This window comes from Sinohyriopsis cumingii, chromosome 6 (assembly GCF_028554795.1).
Source record: "Sinohyriopsis cumingii isolate HCF-2022 chromosome 6, ASM2855479v2, whole genome shotgun sequence".
In the NCBI taxonomy this organism is placed as follows: domain Eukaryota; kingdom Metazoa; phylum Mollusca; class Bivalvia; order Unionida; family Unionidae; genus Sinohyriopsis; species Sinohyriopsis cumingii.
This window is the reverse complement of record NC_142966.1, coordinates 38,045,083-38,065,712: the sequence shown is the minus strand read 5'-3', so window position 1 is coordinate 38,065,712 and position 20,630 is coordinate 38,045,083. Positions and strand designations below refer to the sequence as shown.

The following is a 20,630-nucleotide window of genomic DNA, read 5'->3' as shown; positions in this document are numbered from 1 at the left end:
CACCACCAGCAGGTACCTCAGTTGGTATGTCTCAGTTTTCTCCTAAGGACCCAATTTTTCACATGTGAGAAATTGGAACTTGCACTGCTTCAGTTACACTAATAGGCTTATGAAACAAACAGGATATCACGAGATCTTTTTCCTGTTTGAAAACCAGTGATTGTCTTTTGTCATCCTGATTAGAATAGAGAAAATGAGTAGAATAATGTGATTAATACAGAGTGACTGATCACTACCAGAAACAAAAGTGACTTCATTAATAGACAGAATAATAAATGTGTCAGGTAAAGGAATATTTTCCTCATCAATATCATTCTCAAGAGCTCTCTTTGCCATAGCTCTAGTAAGTGTACTAGCTGTGTATAAACCATGGATTTCAATTTCAGGGCGATTAACTTTTTGATCCAAAGAAGGCTTGTCAGTTACAAGTGGATTAACCGCAAACCTATCTCCAACTAGATCATTACCTAATAATAAATGAATACCCTCAATAGGCAAATAAATCATATTGTCATGGATCCTGAGATTAGGACTGATGACAGATTAACACAATGGAGAGAAACATTAACAAAACCGCATCTATTCCCTGAATAAGAACACTTTCACTTGAAGAAGACTTCTCGGAAAAAGGCAAAGTACTTGCTAATAAAAGAGTCTGAGAAGCTCCTTTGTCTCTTAATATTTCAAAAGGCAGGGGCTTGGCTGAATGACCAATAAGTGATATAGAACCTTCTGACATGAATGGTTCATAAATCTCCAAAATAGAATTAGATTTGGGTTTGTTCCACCGAACAAATGTATTGCTTTCAATACAAGACTGTGACATGGCCCTCTTTGAGACAATATCAATTGGGATAGCTTTGTCTTTATTCTTTTGCTTATATTTCAATCTGTGGCAATCCAAAATGACATGTACTTCTTACAATAAGTGCACATAGGAAGAGATAAGCATTTCTGATCAGCTTTATCAAATGTTTGGTTTCTAACAGTTGTGCTGGATTGAAATTTGGAAGTACTCGTATGAGACTGTCATGCATTTTTACCAAAGATTGGCTGAGAGGTAGACTTACTGAAAAAAGAAACTTTGTGAGTCAAGGAATGATCATTAGTTGTCCAAGCAGCATCTTTCAATGTTTCCACTTTTTCGCTCATTAAGATAAGTCTTATTGTCACTATGGATGCAATTCTTGAACTCTTCAATTAACATGAGCTATCTGAGGTTATTGTAATCTTTATCAACCTTCTTGGCTGAGCACCATTTATGAAATAGTTGTTCTTTTTCCATTGCAGTTTCAACATACGTTTGTTCAGTTTCTTTTCTACAATTTCTAAACCTTTGTCGATAGGCCTCAGGTACCAACTCATAACCCTTTAAGATATATTCCTTAACAACATCATAATCAGCACTCTGTTGTAAGGACACTGAAGTGTAGACTTCACAAGCATTGCCAGTAAGTACACTTTGCATTGATGAAGCCCTATGCTCTCTTGCCCATTTCAAGTTTTCAGCATATTTTTCAAAGTGTAGAAAGTAATTATCTACATCATTTTCCTTAGAATGAAGAAATGCTAAATCAATACTTTTTAAATGTCTTTTAAAATTCACCCACAACATCATGAACATTCCAGTTGAACTCTGCCAGACCAACACATAGCTACAAAACAGACTTCTTCTTTCTTGGTAGAACTGTCTTCACTTGTGTAAAACATTTTAATAATTAGAATTTTCTCTATGGTTGACTAGGGAGATACATACTACAGGAAATTTATAAATAGACATGTTAAATATTTTGAATAGAATATTGGTAAATATACAGAGATCTCGGAAATGCTTAATTACGCATATTTGGACGCACATTTTTGATCTGGGATGCAGAAAATCACCTATGCAGGAGTCCTCCATACATACTTTTTTGTTGCTAACAGAATAGTTTCGTGGCACAATAAATATGTTCTAATCACTATGAAAAATGAAAGAATAATTTTATTTAAGTTCGTTGCTGACTTCCTTTGATCAAAGGTCTTCGGCTTGCTTTGATGAAGGTGCATGTGTTATTGAAGGCACTGCTAAAGGCTCTCTTTGAAGGACCAAACAAATACCCGTTTGTTATTGCTGTGGCAACATCAAATAATTGTAGAACATTGAAACAGATTTTTTTATTTGCTTGGTATACATCAGCGCTTCAAAGGTAATCAGTTTTCTTTGAGGTAATCAGCTTTCTTTGAAGTTGCAGGAAAACTATTTTTTTCTGTTTTTAAAAAAAATTGCTGTCCTCTGGTCGACTGTAGTCATTTTCCGTTCTCGCGTTCACAGGTGGTCCATTGTAGCTAGTCAGTTGAATGGCTATTTTGGTTATATTACAGCATACAGTACCAAGGCCAGACACTAGCGTAAGCGGATTATGATATAACAATGCACAGTTGGGGTGGTTTGTCAATAAGGAACAAGGATTTGTTTATTTAACAATAGATTCCAGTGCTTTTTTATATCCAAGTTTGCGGGGACCTGTCATGGTGCCTTTGAATTTCTTCACTCCAAAGCTGGTATATACAGTTTTTATCAGCCAAAAATGTTGCCACCAAAAATATCTCCTGATGGTATATTTTCTCGCTAATTATGAAATAAAATCGTATTTTGTGACATTGGCAAAGCCCAGCACAATCCTGTTATTGTGTTCTTATTGTAGCCATATCAATATTGCATGCGACCTTGAAATCAAGACACGTTGAGACTTGGACAAAATGCTGTGTGCAAATTTGGATAAGTATTTTGGGGTTAAACGGAAAACTGATGAAGATTTTAATGAGATTGAGAACTCTAAAGTTGCTAGAACTGATAGCTCGGATGGGACAGTAGTCAGGTGTAAGAAAGTACGTGATGCCTGGCTTAGTGTTTAGAATAGAAACTTTCCTTGGATTTACAAAATTCATACTGATTGACAAACAAGAGCTATATGCCAGTGGTGTAAAGAATGTGGAAAATTAAACTTAATGGCAACTACTGGTTCCTCTAACCTGCAAAGTTCCACATTTTCTAGGCATGAGACATGTTGAGACCACCTACTTGCTAGGTATAGTCATAAAATCATTGAACTGCACACTGACAGAAGCCTGTAAAACTCTACTTCAAGAGTACATAGATTTCCAGACTTTGCAGTCCAGGCTGTGATTGTGTTGGTGTCACCAGTGACATCCATGGCATGCAAGAGAGGCTTCAGTGTGCAGAAAAAAAATCAAGACTAAGGGAAGGTCCAGAATAAAACATGAGACCTTAACACAAATGATGTGAGTCAAAGAAGAGGGATCTAGTGTGGAGGAATACAATCCAAAGCCAAGCATCAGAAAAGTTTATGAAATGTGACATAGACAAAAGTAAACTATTTTGTAGTTAAAGAATATGATATTTGTACATAATATCACTTTTAATACTTAGCTTTTTATTATAGAATAATAAATGATTACAAATAAATAAAACTGACAAAGTTTTGTGTCTGTTTATTCCTGGCATTTTAATGGACATTTAGCCACTTCAACATGTTTCTGGGAGGGGACTGCAACTTTCGCTGATGGGACTCTAATTTTTGCCAAGTTAGGAGTCCTGGACTCCTAGTTTTAAAATCTAGTGAGACCTCCGAATATACACAGTTTGATGATTAGAACTTGTAGTTTGCTAAACGGCGATGTGGATAATTGTAGCATTGATTATTATACAAGCAGGTCACTATGAGTACTGAGGAAGGAGAGGCTTTGTCGTAGGTATAATTTAACAGCTGTCGAAAACGTACATGTCTTTGCTTGTTTGTTCGTTTTTAAAGGGAAATGAGAGGAACATATTAGCACGATATTGTTCATAATGGCCAAAATAAGAAAATGTCAAGCCTTTATGTATGAAAACTAAAAAGGAATGTTAAGCGCATTTTCAATTTTTTTTACTGTACATTATTGGAATTTAGCCATTCATATATCAATACTGACTTTTCAGACAAGTTCATCCAAAGTAGAGGAAGATTTTGATGTTTTGGATGTTCTGTTTGGCTTGCATGTAAGATGATGTTTTGAGTTACAAAGCCATGTTTTGGTGGAAGATGTTTAAGTACTTTATGGTAATGGATAATATTAACAAATATTTAATAAACAATGCCATTTGATTGTTTCATGAAAGACTGAGTGACGATGACTGACAAATTCCTTATTAAACTTGGGTTGCAATTCGCAACATATGAGGTCAAATACTAGTAACTCATTTTGCATGCGTGTCCATCAGCCATGGACTATATTGTGTTTTTCACAGTAATTTAACTCTAACAGCAATATCATAATGCTGTAATGGAATACGAACAAATTCAAACTGAAACACATATATGTTGACATTATAGGATAGACAGGATATACATTACAATAGATCCATAGTAAGCTCATTTGTTTACAAGAAATAAAATTATGGTTATTTTATTTTCCTGAAAAAATGATGAACAACCTGCACATCAGGTAAAATTGATTACAAAATAATGAAGTTTGGTCAAAATAATATTAATCATTTTATAGAATTTTCTTTAAAAGCCAACTTATTGAGAACTAAACAATTCTTTAAATGTTGGTAGATTTGGTTGTATATGGAAATGTTTGGGTAGTAGTTACTTTCCTTACTCTCTTGTTGTTGTGGGGTTTAACGCCATTTTTCAGCACGATAGGCTATACATGGTGGCCAGTATTAATGGTGGAGGAAGAACCCGGAAAACCCCGGAAAGAACCACCGACCCACGAGAAGCTACTGGCAAGCTTTCTCACATGCCCACATTGGCTGAATCTTAGACTCGAACCGCCGCAGACAGAGGTGAGATGGCAGTGATCCGTAACGAAGAGCGCTTTAGACCACTCGGCCACTCGGGGCCCCTCCTTACTCTCTAAAATAGCTATAAAATAATTGCATTCATGGAGATAATAAAATTCATCACCCACGCAGTTTTGTTCGCAATGGTTGCATAATGTTTCAGATCTATGAAAATTATCTCATCTCCCCTTCTTAATAAATAATCAATGATTACAGGTTGGAAATTTTATTAAATTTAAGTCTTTTAATAAATAATGTTCTAATTTTAATTCCGTTTTAAATGTTCTCTATGTATCAGCTTTTTTCGAAATGAATGATTCCCATGTCTGTTTAACCTGACATAGAAGTCTTTCTTTAAAGAACATGTCTAATGAGGATTTATCGGGAATATTTTGATTAACCCAAATAACTTAAACCCACTTTTTGATAAGATGTTTTGAATGCTCTCTATTCATTTCCTTTTGCCTAGATCATTATTATATTCCCACAATAACATCAGATACAAGATGTAAGATAGTTTCCTTTACGATTAATGAGATTTACCCAATAGCCAACCATTCTCCTATTTGTTTGTAAGTCTAGAGGGTATTTTCCAAGCACACAATACAGTATATAGGTTTGTGTATACTTTTATTACAAAACTCTATGCACATGTTTTGAAAGTCTAATTGAACCCGTTCTGTCATATCTAATTTTTAAAAACCCCAAATCTCAGCTGCTTTTATAACAATTGGAATTATTGTCATTTGTTATGACTCAATTGTAGCACAAAAAGGAAAACCAAATCTTCTCGTAAAAGTCAAGAAAACATTTTAATTTTCTAATTTATAAATGATAATTTAAGAGGAACTTACAGTGTTGTCAATTAGATCCCAGATAAAAACTATATGAGCCAAAAAATATAGAATATTCTAAATAAAGTCATGAATGTGCTGATGTACAAATGGTCTTTGAATGTGCCAACATATCAGTAGTCTTGTTGAAACACAGTGATATAATCCATGTCTTTGAATGATTTCACAATAATCCGCAAATTGTGTTTTACTCTGAAAGTCTATGAGCACTTTGTAATTCCAATGAATAATGTAAAGAAATAATTTCTAGCAACTTATAACTGAACACAATTAGAACTGAGTCCACAAATACTGATGTTAATTTTGGTGATCACAACGTTTATATCAAAACTTCAGACACTATAAGATAACCAGGATGTAGGTCATTTTCTGGGGAAAAAACCCCAACTAATCAGCTTAATGGAAATTACCAAAAAGTATTAACAAGTTCAGGAACTAGAATGACAAATATCAGGTAGACAAAGTTTTCACAAAGGTAAACGACAAAATCCTGAAATCAAATCCAAGTAAAGCTATTTAAAAAAATATGTTGGTCAGGTATGCCCAAACATTTACCCTCAGTTACAGACAAGGGTCAAAAGAAAGGTGTCAGCTGACAGTCAATAGGCAAATTGAGATTTAGTATTCTTTTCTTGCCTCAGACAGCAATTTGTTTTGTGAAGAAAAAGTGAAATTTTATCTTTTAAGAAGAGCAGCAAAGACCTTAAAAAAGACAACTCATTAGATTAATCGGCATGTATTAGTAGGATCAGATTGATTATCTTTCTTTAAATATCTATATAGGGTTAATTGATCATGCAGTCCATGTTTCTGGAACGACACTTCTATTTAAAATCAGTTTGAAAACATTTGCAAAAATAGGAAGAACAGCTTCTGTGCATTTAAAATATTCATTCAAGATATAAGGTGACTTATTAGGTTTCAAAATTCTCAGTACTTTTGAGTATTTCCTCCAAAAGGATTGATTCATTTAGTATTGTGTAATGTTCAATATTTGAGGATTCACCATTTTTATGTCTCGTCATTATTCTCATGGGATGGGTATATGTTCCTAAATTAATTATAAAAGGTGTTCATTTCCATCATAATTCAGTTTAATGTCAAAATGTTTATTAGCGAACAGTATTGTTTTGGATTTGTTCTTGTAATGTCGCTTTCTTCTTAAGCAAGTTTACAAATTTTCTCATTATTTTCTTGTATTTCTACTAGCAGAAATCACATCATTCTGACCTTGGGGTTGTTAATGATTTTTGTCATTAGTATGATATTCATTTATAGCTATCTTACATTCTCTCCCAAATATAGCTTAAACTGTACTTTATTATGATATACTTTTACTTGTTCCTATTTGCAAATGTTTTATTAGCACTGTGTAAAATAAGTTTGGCAAATTCATTAGGAATTTCATTTACCTTCTGTGTATTGATATTCGTAGCTTCTTTATTAATGCTTGCTATGAATATAATTTTTTTAAAATCAGATCCCAGCAATCATTTTTTTGGCATATTTTGGTTGAGGTAAGTACGTATTGACCTCAGTATGTGCCATGAAAATTACTACATTATGGGTGTTAGAGAGCACTGGACAAAAATCATGAATACAAAATTGTTTGATAGAATTAATCCTTCTGTAGTGGTACCTATATAGTGTGTTACACTGCACCATTACTTGCACATTTAGAACTATAGTGAAATCAATGTGGTCAGTATTAAATTTGGTGACAAATAAAGATGTCCATTGACATTATCTTAAGTAGAATAGATATAGTGACTACAATTGGTGTAGTTACATAATTTTTGGATATATTTGTTCTGATCTACAAAGGGGAACCTCTATTAATATTAATGTTGGTGGATTTATTAACTGAGTCTGGGTAGTTACGATGAACTTTCTAACATTCTGTGGAAATTGGAGCCACTTGTAAGCGAAACCAATGTGACCACTGGTTCCATTATCTTGTACAATCAGTTTCATTATTGCTCAAGAGAAGTGCTGACAGTGTGGCCTTTGATCAAGTATGGTGTAGATATTGTATGTTGTCACTTTAGAAACATATTTGTGTAGTCATTATTGTCATTGGTCAAACTAGTGTAATCGATGAAGCTACTGGTGAAAATGTCCTTTGCAAATCAGTCTTGGGCCAGCAAGTTACAACTGAGATTGCTTAACTTTGGTTTGTGCAGTTATTGAAGTTGTTACTTGCATTGTACCTGATAAGAAAACTGCTTTGAGCCAAAAGTTGTCATCTTGACCTATATTGTTTTAATAATAATAATAATAATAGTAATAATAATGACCTTATTTAAAGAGGGTAATACAATTAGCTAAGAACTAATATACCTTGAGGCCCTCATGCAAACAAATTTATTTATTTTAACTGCATCTCTGAAGCTACTGGATATATTGGGTTTGGAAGAAGGAAATAGAGTGGGTATTTCTAATCTCAACTGGAATACTATTCCAGAGCAGAGTTCCGGAGTATTGGAAACTTTTTTAAAATAACTCCTTATTTGGTTTGTGAATCTTACACTGTTTGGTAGACATGGATCGCAGGTGGGGAGTATTACCAGGTAGCCTATATTGGAATAGTGATTGTAAATATTCAGGAGCACTATTATGGGATATCCTGTACATTAATTTGGCTTTTCTCAAACAGATTCTGTCTTTAATAGGTAATATTTTTAACTTACCAGCTAAATTTTCCTTGTTTTCTTTCTGGATTGATATTAGCCCTAATGCTCTTTTTTGAAGATGTGCCAGCTTTGCTATGTTTTTATCATTTGAATTACCCCATACTGTATTACAATAGTCTATATAGGGTTGTATGTAACTGTTATAAAATAGTTTTTTGTGCCTTTCAGGAAGAAAATGTCTTATCCTACTGAAAAGCCATAAACTTGAATTTACTTTTTTACTGATATGTTTGATATGTTCAGTCCATGATAGGTTATTATCTACCAGAACACCAAGTAGCCTATCATGACAGACTATTTGCAGATTTGTATCCTTCCATGTCAGACATAGTTCATCACTATCAAGATTTGTCCTCTTTTGCCGTGTTGAGATAAGTAATATTTTAGTTTTACCAGTATTTACCACCATGCCATTGCATGTGCACTAGTTTTCCAGTTTGTTTAGGGCATTCTGTAAAGAAATTTCGAGTTCATGTTTTGTGTTTTGGATGTCTGATAATGTGTCATCTGCACAGAGATCTGTAGATGATATTGAGTCTCTTAGTAAAAGTGGTAGGTCATTAATAAATAAAATAAATAGTAATGGACCTAGAATTGAGCCTTGTGGTAGTCCATATCTGATTGTTCCAGGTTCAGACAGAACATTATTTATGTAAACATGTTGTGTTCTCTCACTTAAGTATGAAGTAAATCATCTAATTGTTCTTTCATCACACTGGTAGATTTTCAGTTTCTTCAAAAGGATTTCATGATCCACCATGTCAAAAGCTTTCCTGAAATCTACAAATACAGTTCCTATTATTCTACCTTGGTCAAGTGCTTGAAGCCATTTATCAGTTAGGGACATCAAGGCAGTCTCACAGGAATGTTTCAGTCTAAAGCCTGATTGATTAGGGTGTAACAGGAAGTGTTTGGTTAAATATGACATGTTTTTCAATCAATGTTGACAAGTTTGGTAGTATTGAGATTGGTCGGTAGTTATCAGCGTCATCCTTAGAACCAGATTTGTGAATAGGAGTTACTTTTGCAGTTTTCCATATTTTGGGGACAAATGAGGTTGCAATACTTAAATTGATTATGAATGTTAGGCTATCTACAATAGCAGAGGCAGAAGATTTAATGAGTCTTGGACCAATCTGATCAAGTCCTGTAGCTTTCTTGGTATCAAGTTCACTGAACATTTTTTAACAAAGTTTTTTGATGCTGGTGGGATAGAGAAATTTTACTGCTGCAGAACTTTCAGTTCATTAAAGTTGTTTTCTATCACTGGTTCTTTTAACTTTGTGGTAATGTTGGTGAAAAAATCATTGAAAACATTTGCAATGTCAGTGTCATCAGTGACTATGGTGTCTGATTTACCAGAAGTGAGTGAATTTTATTTGATCTTTGTGTGTTCTACCAGTGAGTTCATTGAAGACTTTCCAAATGGAGTTTGTGTTGCTCATTTTGTTTTCAAGCAATGATTGATAATAAGTTTTTTTTAGCTTTTTTAATCATACTTGTTATTTTATTTCTCCATACTTTATATTGTGCATGGTTTCCTATAGTCTTGAATTGGTCTCGTGTTTTTATAGCATCTAGGATTTCAGTAGCAACCCAATTAGGTTGAATTTCAGTCTTTAATCGATGTACTTTCAGTGATGCATGCTTAGAGACTACATCCATAAATAAGTCAGTTCGCACCCTTAGAGCTTCATCTATGTCATTCAAATTTTAGATCATATTCCATGAAACTTTATATAGGTCATTGAGAAAATGTTCTTCATTAAAATTTTTGAAAGATCTGTAAGTGATCATTTTGTGTGTATTTTTCTTATTTTTCTTGCATTTAACCTTTTTGTCAAAAAAGTAGGATAGTGGTCACTAAGACCAACATTCGGTACATTAACACAAGCCACATTGTCTGGTAGGTTGGTATAAATGTGATCAGTAAGAGTGCTTGATTTTTCTGTTACCCATGTGGGCTCATTTACCAGCTGGTCTAGGCCTAATGATTCAATAAATTCCATCCAGTTGTTCCTTATTTGAATATTGAGAAGGTCCTTATTTATATCGCCAAGTATATATGTTTCTTTCTCTTGTGCAGGAACATTTTTCATTTGTTTCAAAAAGTTATCATTCCAAATTGCTTTGGAGGAAGGTGGCCTACAGATGAAACCAACTAGGAATGATTTTGCATTATTTGAAAAATTTCCACCCAGATACTCTCAGTTTCATGTGACTCCAAGTCAAGTCGCCTTTCTGCACCTACATTTTCCCTAATGTATACAGCAAGAGCTCCCCCTACTGTCTCTCTGTCCCTGTGTAATGGTTTATTGTAGCCTTGACAGTGAAATAGATTATCATTGTGGTTAGCATTTAATTTGGTTTCAGTGAGTCCTAAAACATGTATATTATTTTCCGTGGAAGACAACATTAACTTAATCTGGTCTTTTTTTCCCACTATACCTTGTATGTTTAAGTGACCTGTATTAAAACCTTTTGTATTTAGTTTCATATTAATCATGCTATTATTTGGGACACTGCCCAGTTCTCACTTAATGCTTTTCAATCACTGCAGTGAAGTCTGATGAGCACATTCATCCTTCTAATATGGTGAAAAGGGAATACTGTAATCTATGTTTATACATTCCATCTATATTAGTTCTTTGAGATTGAAACCGAATATCAGATACCTGTTTGATGATCAGACTGTACAAGCAATCTGGCAAGGGGTGTTCTATATGCATTACATTTAACCTTTATTATCAAGGATGTCTATGAAGAGTTACTGTCTTAGGTTCGCCTTTGTAACACATATTTCAATGATACATTTTCATGTTTAATGTTATCATTAAAACTAAGACTCACTTTAATGTTCTGTAGACTTTACTTTTATGTAAAATACCTCTATAGTGTGAGAAGAACATAACAGACATTATAATTTGTTCTCAAAAACATGCATCAATATTACGCGACGCAAATACACCAAATAAGATATATGACTGAAATCTTTCTAGATTGTAGGGAGAGCTTATTACATTCCAGCCTGAAAAGTTTACTTAATAGGTCTTAAATATTCAAGCTCTAACTAATCTAAGTCAGATATGCATTATTTTAATATATTAATGACATCCCACTTATGTTTGATGGTTTGCAAATTATATCAACTATATCAAAAGTTTATAATCTATTTAGGAATAGGTGGTTTCGTATCTCAAAGATCTAATTAGATGTGTAGTAATACTTTGTCACTTTTCTGATAAATTAGTACATGTAAATGGAATATAAACAAATAAGTTGCTACCTTCTAATATCATTACCTTAACAGCCAGACAGCTGTGTGCCTGGCAAAACTTTGAAAGATATATCTTAAGTTTGTACATTTTACAATGCGAATTCTATAAAGCATCTTATCAGTGTCAGTGTGGGAGGATCCTGTTGATTTGCTTCATACCTTTTCCATCTGATACCCACTATCAACTACGTATGAGGCATCACTCGAATGACTCACTCATTTACTACTTAACAGGCTCATGTCTGCATCCTCTGAAAGTTCAGAACTTCCAAAACTGGAATTTTATAATTTGGGCTTGGATCATCTTGACTTCTATATGTTCTGCTTTACAAAAATTTACATTTAATTGAGAAATTAATTAGGTTTTTAGGGACAAAATAGACAAGTTTGAGTAAACTCAAAGATACCTTCATCTAAATAGAAGCTTGTGCCCAAGTTAACAACAGTAGCAATTAATCCTATCTACCACTCTCTCAGTGTTGTGAATAAATAAATGAACTGATTCTAAGAGAGAGAGGGAGCATTACTTAACTGTTGCTGTATAATGTACTGGGCATGTGATCGTGTTTTATAAATAAATGGTGTGGATTAGGGCCCTAACCTTACTTATATATTTATCATTTTCGTGCACGAGCCAATATATAACATATTTGACATTTTTTATAATTCTTACCTATCTACCTTCATAATACGAACCAACCTACCTGTCTACAGAATTTACACATACAAACACTGTACCAGAACCAAGTAGAGGACCTATAGACAAACAAAACTGGTTGTAATGGGAAGGGGTTTAGAATGTGCAGTTAAAAAGTGTAGAGATTTGTGTGGTCTAGTTTCTGTCATCAAGGTTTTTAAACAAAACCTTTTGATGTTACGGTGAATTTGAAAAACCCGTCAAAACAACTGGATAATTGTTTTATTATAATCTGGTCTGTTTACTACAATAATGGTTAACATAACAAGAACACATGTTAGACTACTACTTAGTATGCCCCTGTTGTGACAAAGTCTATTCTAGGCACCCAAGGCATTCACTTTGATTGAAATACATTAGTTGAGGGAAACCTCTTTCTGGTGTGTTTATTATCCACATCCATGCACATGTTTGATTCAGTCTACACAAATTATATCCCGAGTGGTCTAGAATCGTAGAGAAAAATGTATGCCTTGAACAAATAGTTACATGTTAGACCGAAATTGGAGCAATCCAAATGGTAACTGGTAATGCAAAGTGTCAGAGCGTCTATGCACACATGAATGAAGATGAGAATAAAGTCTGTGACAATGATACTGAAGACAGAAAATTTGAAGATGAACCAATAAGTACGCATACTAGAAAGATAAATAATTAATTTTGTTTAACTCTATTGATGCTGAAATCATTTTAAATGTTACTTATTTGTTCATGTAGTTCCATCATATCTATTAAGTGCTTCCATGGGTTTATTCCCAAATGTTCTTTCTTAATTATTATGCAAAGAAGCTACACATAACTTAAATAAAGTTCAGTATGTAAATAGTCATAACGAAGTTTATAATAAGGAACGTTGAGAAATAATCATGGCCAGTGTGTTCTTATGGTTTTCATGTATAGTATTCTCAAAGCTCTCAGTATTCAGTTTAAACATTCTTCAAGTTGTATGCACAGTATGTATTAGGAATAATGGACCCTTGATATAGATTAGCAAAATCCATGTGGTTGATGAAGTCAGTCTTGCTTATGATGACAATTTACCAAGTTCATTGAAATTAGGTAATGTAAAATGTACAAAATCAGTGATGTCATTGTTCAACATTATTTAATTAATGTTGTCATTAGTTAAGATCAATGTAGGCAATTTAGTACAAGCTTTTGGTCCAATACCATTTTGTCGAAACATTTGGTGGTTCATTGTGCATGGTAATTTATATTTATTTCAGCATGTTAAATGTAATGCACATTCTTGGAATTTTATATTTCGAGATTTTAGGTCATTATGATGTCCTTTTTACCATATCAATTATATAATTTTTGTCATAATGATTTGGTCAGTTAGTTTTTGCCCTCAATTAGACCATTTGAAAAAAGATGAATTGATTCAACTTGCCTGAAAATATGATTTTTCTCAGGTGAAAGATTCCTTAACAAAGCAAGAAATAAAAAATATTTTGGTCCAGTATTTGGTGGAAAAGAATCTTTTGGATAAAAGTGCTTTGGTTTCAATCAGTATGTCTGTATCAGACTCTAACATAATGTTTTGTATATCTGATTTAATTCATATTTATTTTAATTTAATTGTTTGTCAGTTTTAAAAAAAATTTCTATTATATGCTATTATAATGTAAATTTATTCACAGGAGATATTTTTCCAGAAAATTGGTTGATGTTAATCATTCTTTCATAAACACCAGGTATTGGCCTGGAAGCTGACCTTGATTCAAAATTAGTAAACACAGTTCTATTTTATTTTAAAATGATTGGTTGTTGTCACGGTCATGATGGGGCTTTGGGTTTAAGATGTAAACAACTTTTTTATATTTTTTATTTCTTAGAGAAGATTATTGGTCTAATCAAGGCCATATTCTGTGTATGTGATATAAACATGATCACGGGACCCCCCATCTGATTTTGCAACTTGGAGGAATTTAAAAAACTGCGTCTTATGATACAATATAACCTTTGTTTTAGAGAGATCTCTCTCAGTTTTCAGGCTTTTATACTTGGTTTCAAGTTGTTTTCTTTGTTGTTGCCAGATTTTTTAAGTTAATTATCTTCAGATCATTTGGATTTCAAAAGGATTAATTCTTTATTCTCTGGAAATATTTGAAGAGTGCTCATATAGAATTTTTGGAAAGACATTGCTTACAAATTTTATTCTGATTTCCAACACAGGAGTGTTATTTACAAGGAACTGTAAACAACAACATTGTATAGGATACTGCTTACGTCATCGCCTTCCATCTTGGATTCTTTGTCGGGTCTCAAACTTTAATTCATTAGAACATTTTATTATTAGGACTTTTGCAATTTAATTCGTGGATTATTCTTGGATTATTTTTTTATTTAATTCTTGAAATCGTAAGTTCTTATATTTTCATTTTTACAGAATTTTTCGAGGGAAATAAATTATTTGTTAAATTTTATAAAGCTTGTTGTTTTCACTCTTTCTGTGTTACTGTTTATTCGAGCCTAAACACGTAACAATAAAAGTAAAGGAATTAAAATTAAAATACAAGCTGGAATTGGAGTTAAGGAAGCTTTCAGAAAGATAAAGAAGAAAAACAAATGCAGTTACAAAAAGAACAAATGCAGTTACAGATAGAAGAGAAACAAATGAAGTTGCAATTGGAGAAAGAGGAGAGAGAGAGAGAGAGAGATGGATGCAAATGCAAAGAAAGTGTGTGTGATTTAGATCCTTAATGTATCTTTAACAATTTTCCAGTCATATTGCTTTGATGTCTGTAGTGTGGCAGTTTAAAGTGATGTCTAGCACTGGGGCATCATGCCACAGACATGTAGCATGATGTCACACCCAGTCACATTATCTTGACACCAGGCCAACCATTCCTAACACTAACCTATTAATGCTGAGCACCTAGCAAGGCAGCTGTTAGTACCATTTTTAGAAGTGTTTGGTATGATGCGGCCGGGGTTCGAAACCACATCCTCCTGCTTCTGAGCAGGCAAATGCAAAGACAGAAGGCAGATAGGGAATATCAGTTTAGAATAAAAGAATGGAGCTGGCAAGTGAAAAACGCATTTCCACTTTGGATACAAAGTCAAGTTTTGATATTATTAAGAATATTAGGTTAGTGCCCCCTTTTAGAGAAAAAGAACAATTTCTGAACTCTAGTTTAAAATAGAAAAATTTATTTACCTCATTGACATAAGAGCTGAACTTGATGTGACAATGTTATAATCTATTCTCCTCTATTTATGAAATTTAGTGGCATGAGAATTTGTGATAGTGTACAGTGTATGGTTAAAGCCATTTAAAAAATCCATTAGAAAGGTTCAAACAGACAATCCAAGTGTTTTGTTAGTATTATCTCAAAGTATTGTGCTAAAACGTTACAGCATATTACCTAAAACCAATTCATATAACTCCCCATAAACATACTGGTGTGTACATACATTCTGTTACAAAAAATAAATATATACAAGGGGAACCATTTTTACCAATAGCCTTTGCATTGATTATAAATGATATTGTTATTAGTATTCATTATAATGTAAATTAGATGAATTTTTCCATTTAGTTGTCTTTATTTTTTGTTAGGGTGTGCAGACAATTAAAAAACTGAACGGCTGTTACAAACAGTACTGAACAATTTGGAATCGCACACCTGTTTTTGGAATAGTAAGGTAGATTCCTGTGAACATAAATCCAAAAAGACAAAGTAATCACTGTTTTATAATGATGAATTATTAGAAAACGTAGATTCATTTAAGTATTTAAGTTTGCATTTATTCACAAAGGAAGAGTCCTAGATACGAAACCAAAAGTCTTAAATAATTTCATATAAATTATTGGAATACATGTATAATGAAAAATGTAAGCCTTTTTTTTGGAGAAAGAGGAGAGAGAGAAACAAATGCAGTTACAGTTGGAGAAAGAGAAGAGAGAGAGAGAGAGATGGATGCAAATGCGAAGAGCGTGTGTGTGATTTAGGTCCTTAATGTATCTTTAACAATTTTTTCAGTCATATTGCTACGATGTCTGTAGTGTGGCAGTTTAAAGTGATGTCTACCACTGGGGCACAACATTAGGCATTAGACTAAGGAAAAACGTAAACTTTTTTTTTTGTAATCTTGTAGGATCGCTGCTTAATTATGGAATAGAAATATGTGATTTCCACCCATACTTAAATGCTAAAACATTTCATAATAAAATACTAGGGGTGAAAATATTTACTAAGTTTTGGTAAACTCAGGAATACCGGCCGCTATAGGAAAATCAGAAAATACCCCTGCTAAACATTTGGACCATGATATTGATAAATAAAAGACAGTTTAATTGTTATAACGTATAATGTGTTAAAAGTTGGTGATAAATGATAGCATTTATAATATAATACATTTGTCAAGTTAGGATTTCTTACATATAAAAGCATCATTTAAATATTGTCATTCCAGCCAATGACATAAGAGATAGGAGTTTTCGAGTAGTACATGCAAAATTGATATCTTCTGCAATGTCCAGAAACAGGCTAGAGTATTATTTCTTGCATAAGAATGTTTAGCATTTGAAAAGTACCTGGCTGTGATATATGGAGCTCATTTTACAAAATGCACTAACTAGATTTGGGGCACTGTCACTTGTCTTGAACATAGAAATGTCTGGTTATGAGATAGTAGCAAGATACAAGCATTAATTTCTAAGGTGCAATTTTAGTCTACTGAAACGTGAATGACAGGTTTTGTTTGTTCATTTTAAAGGGAAATGAAACAGAAATAGTCGTCACAGTATTTATTGTTCCTTTGTATATATCGAAAAATGTAAATCCAGTATGCTTGAAAATTCAACAAAAAACTGCAATGCATTGTCGAAATTGTTTTACTTACGAAAAAGGAAGAAATACTTGTAAATTTTAAGTTGCATTCTAAGACTAATACAATTTTTCAGAGTTTGGTCTCTTCTTCTATATAAATTGAATTGTAATTTGACATTTTATTAAATATTTAATACTTATTACTTATCCTCTGCAGCATGACATTTGTTTCCACGTTTGAAGTTATCAATGGCTTTTGCAATTTAATCCTAAGTAAGGTTTGTATTATGTTGTTTTCATATAAAATTAAAAATATGAAAACTAAATCACTCCTAAAATCGATTTAGTTACAGTAATCACAGTTATCTTAACAATTTTAAGATAAAGCACATTTTGTCTTTCCTGGATATAGCAAAAAGAACAAGTTGACTCTGTCAAAACCAAATCTTTAATCATCAGCAGCATGTAATGGTTTGACATATGTGAATATTCCCAAGTGTAATGTCACATTTGTTAGATTCTACGTTTAATTTATAGTTGTTTAGAAGGACAGACTTAATATAAAAAAGTATATTTTATTAAGATGCAAGTCATAAATTTCTTCATGTTTATTTTTAAGCCTGCTTCCACGTCTAAAGAGGCATCCACTGAGGAGGAAGTGGAAAGGACAGCAAAGGGCATTGGTAAGATGATAATTCAAGCTAGAATGGTAAAGGAGTTTAAGTCATTTATGGAAGGGTACTCTTAACCTTTGCTTAACAAAGAAGTCTATATAATGTTCATATAAAAGATTGAGAAAAGAAAATAAACTATTCTTCCTGCCTGTGTCAAATATACCAATATGTAAAACCTAATTTTGGGGTTTTGTCATTTGATTTCAAACTGCTGATAGATCAAGAAATATTTCTTGGGACAAGCTGCAGCGTCAAATTGGGACTACTCATACACAAAGCAAAGATATCTGACATGCACAAGCATAATCCATGTGCCAAAATAAGACTAAGATCTAGTAACAACTGGAAACAGGTCGAAGAGTTAAAGTGCTAAAAGGTATTGGAAAAAGGTACAAATTAAAAACCTGATATCACCTAGTCACATGAAACTATGGTTCCTTGCTTCTTGTGCTCCCTGCTTTGCTCTCTGCTATACGAAGTGAGGTGAACGCTGATGCCATATAACTGGCTATTGTTACAACTGCATACCTTTTCCTGATACCTTTTAGCACTTTAACTCTTCGACCCATTTCCAATTGTCACTAGATCTTATTCAGGAGCAATCTTCACATGATGTGACCTCGTTCTATGACAAGGTATATTATAGTTCCATTAAAGAGGTTTATAAGCAACATAGTCGGTCCCTCCCACCATCTCCCTCCTGCATCTCACACCTTTTATAATAGAAGTTTATATGGGTGCTGGATAGTAACGGATACCCGGAATACAATCGGAAATGACGTCATTTCCGCTTTAGTATCAGCACCCAGTGTTGTTTCCAATCTCATGGTCTTCGATAACATATAACTTGTGATGGGATAATATCCCCTGAGAAAGAGAAATTTTTCCTTTCGGTTGTGTTGTGTAGGGCACTGAAGAAAAACACTCTTAGGGACATAGCGGTTGGTCGGCTGATCATGTCGAAGAGATAAGTGCCAAATGTATTGGAAAAAGGTATTCAGTTGGAACAATAACAGGCCATTAGCAGGCAAGAGAAGGTACAAGTTAACAAATTGTCAAGACTTACGTGGTGGGAAGTGTTATAGTTCTTGATAGATAGTACGATAATAAATGGAGATAATTAAAGTTTTTTTGTAATGTATGATTTATTTACATTATATACATGTTATTATTTAGCCTGCCATTTGGTCTAATGGTTCAATGATATACACTGTCTAAGACTAAATAGAAAAACTACAAAGTTATAGAGATATACACAGCACTATGGCTTTTCTAATAAACCTTGTATGCACAGTTTTCACATCTAAGTAGTAAGCAATGATTCGACTTTATTTACAGTGTAATAGAATATTTTAGTATGCATGACTTTGTCTTCTTCTTCTGGAAACATTTCATGTCTAGCACTCATGACAGTAAAACTACTGATTGTTTCCTTCTACAATTTTGATATATAAACCTTTTCCAGAAATTTAAACTGTTAATTTTATCAAGAGTAATGCCTTTGTATGTAAAAGACAGAACTGAAATGTCGTAACTTCATCTTCAGTTTCATGCATCAAGACTCTCAAGTTAGATTTTTGCACTGGGTCGATCATTAAAGTCTTTTGTAGTTTCTTCATAGAGATGGCAAGTACTTCCCCTCCTACTGGAAAGACGAGTTCTTCCCTGTCCGCAAATGTCATAGCTTTAATTTCATCTTGGGACTCTTCTTGTCATGATTGTTAATGATTTGTTAGGAATCAGACTGGTCTTAGATCATTGTATACTTGTGCTTACGTAGTTCAGGTTTCTTTTCTTCGTAATCAGACAGCAGTTCGTCTCCTCATTCTGATGGAATCTACTTTTTCTTTCTCAGGAAAAGGCTGTTTAAAGTCCTCATGGATCTTTGATATGAAAACTCTATCTATGTGATTATAGTACATGTGCAGTTCAGTGGTTTGCTTGCAAACAAGATATCTTGCTGTCTTTCCACAATCCTCTGTTAGAGTCTCATGAGTACATTTTTGGGAATTAACCTTTTCTTTAGTCTCATAATTCTGCCAAGCGATGGTCATGTGGTCTTTCTTGTCCAAGTGTTTTCAGATGTTTTACATGTGAATGGGTTTTTAATGGTAGTCATGTTACTGCTATTCATCAGATCATCGTTCCTTCCAGTTGCTAAAGATCTGGAGAGTTTCTTTATCTTTAGGAGCTATCCGATTCACTCCACTAGCATCGTTACTCACACTCATTGATCGTGGGTTCAGATCTCCCGATAGACTTCTTCCACTACTACTTTTACTCCAGAAACATGTAGATTATCTGTAGTTTTCCTCTGATGGGAATAAGGCAAATTCTGGCTAATTCTCATGAGATCTGTCTGCTGGTCCAGATTTAATCATCGAGTCATAGGATGTCACAAAGCAGGATTTTTTAATCTTGCTATTTTTTTGCTTGTAGATTCTGATTTCATGTTTGATTGCTTCCTCCAATAAATTCACATGCATTTTGTTCTTGAGATCGATGATGAACTGTGCAGTGTAACTTGCGTGTATATCTCACCATGTTATATTCATTCACTGGAAGACTCTCTTGTTTCAACAAACAAACGCACTGTTACATCCATTGGTTAGTTTTAGTCTTCTTATACAGACGAGTCTTTCTTTGAAACAATAATCTATAGTTATGGCTTTGGTTCTCCATCTTGACTTGCAGTATATTCTTTCCGTATCATCTTGTTTAATCTTTAAAGTACACACAACCATTCTTCTCACTGTTGCCCTTCTGACTTTTTCACCAGATTTTCCTTTGGTGGTTACTGACTCTAAAACATCATGACGATGAGGG

The 20,630-nt window shown here is 33.5% G+C and overlaps 1 protein-coding gene across 1 annotated transcript in view; it reads left to right on the top strand.

The window, feature by feature from the left end:
• Positions 1-20,630, top strand: part of LOC149796733 (uncharacterized) — a 77,143-nt gene that overhangs the window by 38,266 nt on the left and 18,247 nt on the right. The window contains exons 6-7 of the mRNA XM_089961382.1: positions 3,983-4,042; positions 17,750-17,813. Of these exons, the coding sequence (XP_089817508.1) occupies positions 3,983-4,042; positions 17,750-17,813 (124 nt within the window). The remainder of the gene's footprint in view (positions 1-3,982; positions 4,043-17,749; positions 17,814-20,630) is intronic.